Here is an 8,518-nt window from a genome sequence, read left to right on the forward strand (position 1 = left end):
GCTGCTCTTATCCTCTTTTACCTGCTGTTAGCCTCTGTTTGCTGCTCTTATCCTCTTTTACCTGCTGTTAGCCTCTGTTAGGTGCTCTTAGGCTCTTTTATCTTTTGTTAGCCTCCGTTAGCTGATCATAGCCTGTTTTACCTGTTGTTAGCCCCTGTTAGGTGCTCATTGCCTTTGTTTGCTGCTCTTATCTTCTTTTACGTGTTGTTAGCCTCTGTTAATTGTTATTAGCTTATGTTAGCTGCTCTTAGTCTCTTTTACTTGCTCATAGCCTCTGTTAGCTGCTCATAGCTTCTGTTAGCTGCTCTTAGCCTCTTTTATCTGTTGTTAGCCTCTGTTAGCTGCTTATTGCCTCTGCTGCTCTTATCCTCTTTTACCTGCGGTTCTCTAAAGTAGATAAAAACATTGCTAGACCTGAAGAGTTAGCAAACTATCATTCAGTGTAATTAAACTGTCTATCAGAGAGTAAGTGTGCTTTTTATGACACTCAAGCTTAACATTAGCTCTTGGAATGTTAGTTTATAACCAGTGTTAGTGTAACATGATACATTGTCATTACAGTAATCGCATAATATTTTTCAGTAACAGTTACAATTTATGTGGTTACTCGTGTTATAAGGGTTCTTCAGTTATCTGCAGGCTGGGTGGATAGAAAGAAAACATATTAATAAAAAACGTCTAAACAATTAGACATGAATCAATGTATATTTCTGTGTACAATATTCTTTTTCTTTCTATCAAATGACCTCAAAAAATGGTGAAGTAGGCTGACTTAATCCCTAACTAAAAGTACCATATATTTATTTATTTTGTAAATAAGAGCAGTTGTGCACTGAACACACTGTTATGTCACCCACGTGTTAGACCAGTGACAACTGATTCATTTTGTGCACTGACTTTTAGATACCACACGATTTTTAAAATAGTTGCTGCTGATTGGGTAACACTTCTGACAAAACCACCAAAGGAAAAACAAACATACTTCATAGACAGTTGCACAGTCTTTCAGTGAAATGTTTTTCAGCCTGCAGCCATTTGCAAAGCATTTTTAGGCTGAACCTGCCCCTGACTTTTAAGGAGTATCACCTCACTGGACATATTGCTTTTGTTACTCAGCGCATCTTTGCCAGTGTTGCTTTTAAACTCAAAAGTCACGGGTTATAACAAAACTATGGATAACATTCCCTCCCTTGCAGAGTAGCTAGCCACCTACTACTAAAGAACTTCAAGCAGCTTTACATGTTTTTGTGTTTGCAGCCAGTAAAGTGTTAGCAAAACAGCATGTCTTTGGCTCAATTAGCTTGCCCTGTGAACACATATTTAACATGAAACTAAGTCAAATATCCAGGTCAGCCTGTGCTTTGTCGCCCTGCTCTCTTCCTTGTCATACAGCGTTTGAATTTGTTGGAGAATGACACATTCTGTCTTAGCAAATATAAAGTCCTCAGTTTAGAGAAAGCTAATGACAACAAGCAGCGTTCTCGGCTCTGGTGACGAGAAAGCATGTAGCTCTCGGTTAGTCCCTCTCCAATTGAATGACCCAAGCTGGCAAGCTAACGATCTCTAGTATCTAAATTAGACCAAGAATGAACGCCAACCTGAGTGAAACAACGATTATTAACATGTACCTGTTTTTAAAAAAAACATTCATCACAAACTCCAATTCTTTTTTTATTCATCATTTCCTGCAAATATGATGCAACATTCTCTATTTCTGTTGGTTTTACGTGTCAAATTCAATGTATTGAATGTATTCTTTATGTGACAGAATTTAGTTTGAGCGACCACTGAATACAGAATAAAGAATGAGGAAAAGCTGCCAGATGCCAAAAAATGCTAATCGAGGGTTGTTGTTTTTTTTCTAGTATCAGAAAATGTAATGCAGTTGCAGAAATGGGACTGACAAAAAACCCATACACTACTGGATTATGTTTTAAATTAGTATTTTTAATGAAAACGTGTGCACTATGAGCATTAATCATGCAAATTGCTTTTGCCCAGTGCTGTAGACAAGTGAGACTGAGTGGAGTAAGAGAGGAACACTGCTAATTTTAGTGCAAGTAAACACATGAAAATTCAGACACGAGATATCAACAGAACTCAGCAACGACACACTGCAGTGTCTCTAATATTACATGCAGTCAATCTCACAGGAACACACACTGAGAGGACTAAGTCATATATTCACTTAAGTGTTTTAAAGCTTCACACTTTCCTCTCCTCTTATGGCAAATATCGTAATGCAACCAGTGACCCGGAGTTTCTTCCACAGTAAGTGTGCGTAATTATTTACAGCTCTTGTATCAGTTTACACTGAAGCTGCTAACAGCTTGTGTGGTACTCGCCTGTAGTTTTTAACTCAGTCTCTGTTACATTGCTGGGATGATATAAGATTCTTGTTCTTAACATGTCAGCAGGCAGAGGCGGGGTTAATGCAAAGTTTAATCACGTAGGCTTGTGAGACAGAGGCTGTTTAAATCCTGAAAGTCAACACACAGGTGTAGTCGTTGATTTTAGAGGCTGAGGAAACACGTCTGGCTAGATTTGAGCCTACTAGTCAATATCCACCTGATATGTGAACTGCCTACTATGCATGAAATGGTTTGACTTTGACACCACTGTTACACAGCTCCGTGCAAAGTTTTTACACTTGATCTGTTTGTGGAGATTAAATAAATGGTATGTAACATGTTAAATATTCAGCTTAAGAAGTACTATTAGACATACTTTGTCACATTTGAAAGACTCAAGGCAGGCCGGCTGCTTTATCTCAATGCTTTTGACTCAAGGACAAGTGTGCCCCAACAATCAGACACAAAGGAGAATCTTTTGTCTTTAAACAAACATGGAGCGGATCTTTAGGTTTCTGTAGTAATAGTGCCAGAGATGTCATACCAATAATAGTTACTACTGTGCCAGGTGCTGTATCACCTGTTATCCTGACCTGTTGTACCTTTGCATGAACATGAATGTCTGGGGGGCTTTGGCTCATGTCCAAATTCAATTACACATTTCTAAATTTTATTTTGCCGTCAGGTTGAATAGATCGAGACGCTCTTTTCAGTCCCAGTCAGTTAGAGCCAAACTACACACACACACTGCCATGCATGCATTGTGTTCATTTTAGTCAGGGTTGTCATGGCAACAGCTATTCAATGAAATGTCAATGCATTCAGGCAAACTGACACACATACACGCACACACACACTGTAAACACACGCTCTTCGATGAAGGGCTGCCGTGCTACTTTCCGCACATATTAGGGATCAATTTTGTGCTCCTGTCAAGAAAAGGGAAAACAGGTCAGCGGGGGTTTGCTGACCCTGTTGTAATGTTTGTGGCAGTCTCGAGGAGTCAACAATTCAACACTTAAAGAAAGGTGGCAGCAAACAGACTCCTGAATGTGAGTCAAAAGAGAGGAAAATAGGAATGAATGTGAGAAAATAGTTGGGATTTGAAGGCTATTTTTAGATGGAAGTATAACAAATAAACACGGCGAGAGTAGGGAGGAGTATGAATCCCATGAGATATGCCCACTAGATCAGAGGGGGAGGAAATGTGGGGAGGGGGAAGTCTCTCCCTTGGTTATTTGGTGAATTGAGCTCAGGTATGTTCCTTATAACTGATGTTTTCCGCATGTCACCAAATCTTTTTCCTCATAGTGACTTTCACTTATTGCTTTCTACATATTCTACTTTTTCTTGAAATCAGCTCCTGACGTTCTGCTGCGTTTGAATCAAACCACTGAACTGATGAGTAAACAGCTGTGTGTGAATACCGGGGTCCGGACGCGTGTGACTAAATGTCTTTCAAAACCTTATGTAGCAGTATTAATTTGTTGACAGCCGCTCATTATATCTGTATTTGTGTGTGCGCGTGTATCAGTCTGGCGGCGGCGGTGGGCTTTGTTATGTAGTGGCGATGAGCGTATCTGTGTGTCATTAGCTACCAGATGTTACATAATGTGACAAAGTGGAGGAATTAGATGGAGAAGGCAGAACAGAAGGCAGAAACACCCTTCCATTAGCTAATGAGCTGCAAACCCGGTCGATGTCTGCTTAGAAATACACACACAGCGAGACCACCGGCTTCATCACACACCTGAGAATGTGTGGGTGAACTGTGCACACATTAAAGTGAGTCAGACTCAGCTCTGCTGCTTTGTTGTCATTTAAATTCATATTTTAGTTTTCTTGTTTTGGGATTTTTTGCTACAGATTTAACTAAATGTGAAATGGCTTTAAATGTATAAAATCCTTTTTTTAAAGTTTCAATTTGGATAAATCTACAAGTACTATGCTGTCAGCTCCAGGAGCTTAATTCAGCTCTTTCATACACTTTTGTAGTAAGAAAAAAAACATTTCTAAATAACATATTAAAAGACAAAAAAATGCAATTTGTGTCCATTTTACAAATATGATGATTAGTTATGGATTTGTGTATCATGTGATTTCCATAACATGAGCTTTGTATGAAAATGACACATGTTGAGTGTGTCCTCAGTGAGGATGTGTCTACCTGCTGTGATGATGTAGCTGCACGGACTTTATTAACACCTGGCAGACTGAGCCCGTGTGCTTCTTACTGTAACACAATGTGTGAGTGGGGTCTTATTCTTAACACGTTTCTCACACATTTATGGAAGTAGTCAGGAAAATACAAGCAGGGGGACTATTTTTTTCACTCCTCTGAGTTTTCTGATCTAATTCATGTAGTATTTCTTTTTTCTTTTTGCCTTTACATTTGTACACCTCGTCTTGTGAGTTTGCTGACTGTTTGCACCTGAGCCCCAAACCAAATCAAAAACCAGGTGAAATTAGAGGGAATTAGAAAAGGAAAGAAAAAGAAAGTGTGATTTATCTTACCAAGTCCAGGTATGAAGGTATTCAGAAAAAGACAGATGACCGCCAAGGGGAAAGGCATAGTGGGAATTGCAGCTCTCAGGGGGCCTTTCTTCTCCCTGACCTCCACCACCACTCCTCCACCTGCTGTAGGGCCCCCGGACATGGCTTTAGTCCCCAGATTATCATCTGTTTTGACACGCCCCTGCTCCGTTCCTCCGTCTTTCTGTGCCATCTCTCTTTTCTCTTTAGATTAAAAGCAGCTTCAGGTGAGTGGGTGAGATTTGTTTCCCCTGGATTAGGATTTAGATGAGGGCAAAAATAAATGTCAAAAATAGTTGTATCCACAGAGGATTAGCTAAATATTCAGCAGTTCATGTCATCAGCTGGCTCTCCACTCACAGCTTATGACACATTCACTGGCAAATATACAGGAGCAGCAACAAGCTAGAAATGTGAATTTGTGGCAAAAAGGGTTAAACTGTTTATAGAAAAGCAATGCATATTTAATTTTATTTGAGATGAGATATATTTTTAAAGTCAGCTTAACAAATGTTCACACATATCCACGTCTCAGGAGAGCAATTGTCTTCAAGAACATATGAGGGAGATGCAGAGATTCGTCTGAAAAAGTAAATTTAAATCAGGGAAAAAAGTCTCAAACAAAGCAGAAGTTTCAAAATCCTGCAACTGTGAGTCCTTAAAAAGCACTGTGTCCATCATCAGAAGTCAGTGACATCGTCTGTTTGTTCCCATACATGTCCAGCATGTCCTTAAGGAAGCCTCCTTAAAATATTTTCAACATCTTCAGTAAAGTCCTCAAACTATGTGCTGCAATTTCTTATTTTCTTTCTTTCTTTCTCTTTTTTCTTTCTTTTTCTTTCTTTCTTCAGTAAAATCCTGCTAATCCTACACACCTCTCCAAGACAGAGAGCAGACAGCGCACACACCGACCCCCGTTTTTCTACTACGTCTCTCTCTCTCCCTCTCCCTGTTTTCTCTCCCTCTGCCCCCCTCCATTTAAAGGAACAGTGCCATCATTTGCTGCCTCTGAATGAAGTCGATCCATAAAGCTAATGCAAAAAATTACACACTGTTGCTTAAATTATCTTGCATGATGACCCTAAAGAAAACCTTTGCACGATTTTCCTGCAGCGTAATTCCAATCCAACTGATTAAAGCCCAGTCCTTTTTGTTTACATTTATCTAATGTGTTCACACATCTCCACGAGCGCTTTATGTGAGCGTCAGATAATGGTTGAGAGAAGACACACATTTACAAATGTCCCCAGTTTGTAATATAGATAATTACAACTGATGGATTGTGTAATGATTGTGTAATTGCAGCGCTCATTTTCAAAGCTACCTGCTGTTCTTTCCCGTGAATACACAGCTGGGTTTACAGCAGGTTTACAAAACCGAGAAAGAAAGGAGAAGGACGGGAAGCTGAGACAAAGCAGATGAGCGATGAAAAAAAGAAGAAAACTCAACAGTGGAGAGCGAGATCAGACAAAGAGACAATCAAGGTGTCAGTATTTCAGCTATCATTAATGTAATAGCTGAAATACTGACATACCACCCCCCCACTCCTCCCCTGACTTCCACTTAATCCCCCATATCTCACTTTTCAACTTCTCTTCCTCATCTTCTTCACCACTTCTCCAGTCTGCTCGCGCAAGCTTTATTTAAACACAGTTGCAAATCTGCGAAAGCCTGAAATTAATCTCGGTCTCAGTTTTCATCTCTCTCTCTCCCTCTACGTCTCTCTCTCTCATTTCTGTTTGGTTTCCTAGCAACCCAGGAAGCTGAAGGTAATTATACAAAAGATATTGATCTCTACTTTGTGGTCCCTCTCTATCCCCCTCCTATTTTTCCCATCTCTCCCACTAATTTCAGTTCAATCCCTACTTTTAATTTCCTCTCATCTCTGAATCACGGGCGGTGCTGTAACTGCCAACTCGGCTGTAGTTTTCTCTTTTGTTTTGGTTATGCAAAGCGACATTATTATGTGTCTGACAGTCCAGGACTCTCAGAAATCTGGACCGATGAACTCAGTCATCGTTGGATTGTTGAGCCAAAGGCATGTGGTGTATGCTTATTACCATGACAACATGACAGGAAAAGTAATACAGTGTTTTAAAAAAACAAAAAATATTTCACAATTTATTTACAGTGAGCCAATTGTAATCAAAAACAATTTCTCATTGTAAGAAAAATGTACATTTGAGCTACAACAGTTTAATACTACTGTTTGGATTCAGGTTATAAGGATATTCTGGCAGTTATACTCCAGTCTCTATAAATAGCTTGATGCAGATTTGTTGGCGCATCCGTGATATGAATTTCTGGTTCCACCACATCCCAAAGGTGCTCTATTGGATTGAGATCCAATTACCAGGGAGGGCATTTGAGTGCAGTAAACTCATGTTAAAGAAACCATTGTTGGATAATTTGAGATTTGCGACATGATGCGTTATCCTGCTGGAAGCAGCCATCAGAAGATGGGTACGCTGTGGTCATAAAAGGATGGATGTGGTCAGCAATACTAACCAAGTAGGCTTATTGCAGTGCAGTAGGGCCCAAAGGGTGCCAAGAAAATATCCTCAACCACCACCAGCCTGAACTTCGTGCTTTTATGTTGTTTAAACTAAATTCTGACACTTACCACCCAAATGTCACTGAGGGATCATGAGTCATCAAACCAGACAATGTTTTTCCAGTTTTCTATTGTGACATCTGACATAAACAAGTCATTTTCACCCAGAGAGCTGCTACTCATTGGATATTCTCTCTTTGTGAGGCCATGCTCTGCAAACCCTCCAGACGGTTGTGTTGGAAATCCCAGCAAATACTCACCAGTCCATCTGGCACCAACAACAATGCCACATCAAATAAGATGTTTACCGTTCTTTCCCATTCTTATGTTCAGTTTAAATTTTAGCAGGTCACCATGACCATGTCTGCGTGCCTAAATGCATTGAATTGCTGGTATGTGATTGGCTGATTAGGTATTTACATTAACAAGGAGTTGTGGTATCTAATAAAGCAGTCAGTGACTTACACTCACACTACTGATGTAGTTTGGTTTGTTATCTTTCTTTAATTATAACAATAAATTAGCCTTCTTACAGTTCTTTTGTTTCTTACATCCCACAGCTGCATGACTCCTGTCATAGTTGAGATTGGGGAAAAACCAAACAGGGAGATGGTGAAAGCCGGTCATGGGTCATTAATCGCTACAGGAGTCGTGGTCACTTTGGCCTGTCGCTAGCTAAATCATAACACTGCATCAGCCACACAAACACTGTTTTTGAACATTTACTTTCCCATTAGTATATTGCATTCAAAATGTAAAGTAGTTTGCAATAAATAGCATTTTCCTCGCAACCAACAGGACATTATTTCACAAGTGCTCTTTATTTTTATAGCTAAAGTAGGTGTTCAGTAGCCATCTTAAAATGCCATTTTGGCTTTTAAAAGTTACACCAGGAGCTCAGAAAGATGTAGCTTTTTCATTTATCACTTCTCAAATGTAGCTGTTTGAGAAGTGATAAATGACCAACCTCAGACGGGTGATTTACAGTCTAATTTCCCTGCTGAGCACGTTAATAACCTTCTAATTGAGGGTGTCTGCAAGGAATACTCAACAGTGTGTGTATAAAATCTGCTTTGGAGGA

The 8,518-nt window shown here is 39.7% G+C and overlaps 1 protein-coding gene across 2 annotated transcripts in view; it reads right to left on the reverse strand.

Annotated features, from left to right (window-relative positions):
• Positions 1-5,790, reverse strand: part of stum (stum, mechanosensory transduction mediator homolog) — a 19,001-nt gene extending 13,211 nt beyond the window's left edge. For both annotated transcript variants that reach the window (XM_005725035.2, XM_005725034.2), the window contains exon 1: positions 4,866-5,790. In XM_005725035.2, coding sequence (XP_005725092.1) covers positions 4,866-5,076 — 211 coding nt within the window. In that variant the 5' untranslated portion in view covers positions 5,077-5,790. The remainder of the gene's footprint in view (positions 1-4,865) is intronic.
• Positions 5,791-8,518: the final 2,728 nt, after the last annotated feature.

This window comes from Pundamilia nyererei, unplaced genomic scaffold (assembly GCF_000239375.1).
Source record: "Pundamilia nyererei isolate P.nyererei 1_Seehausen unplaced genomic scaffold, PunNye1.0 scaffold00013, whole genome shotgun sequence".
Taxonomy (NCBI): Eukaryota; Metazoa; Chordata; class Actinopteri; order Cichliformes; family Cichlidae; genus Pundamilia; species Pundamilia nyererei.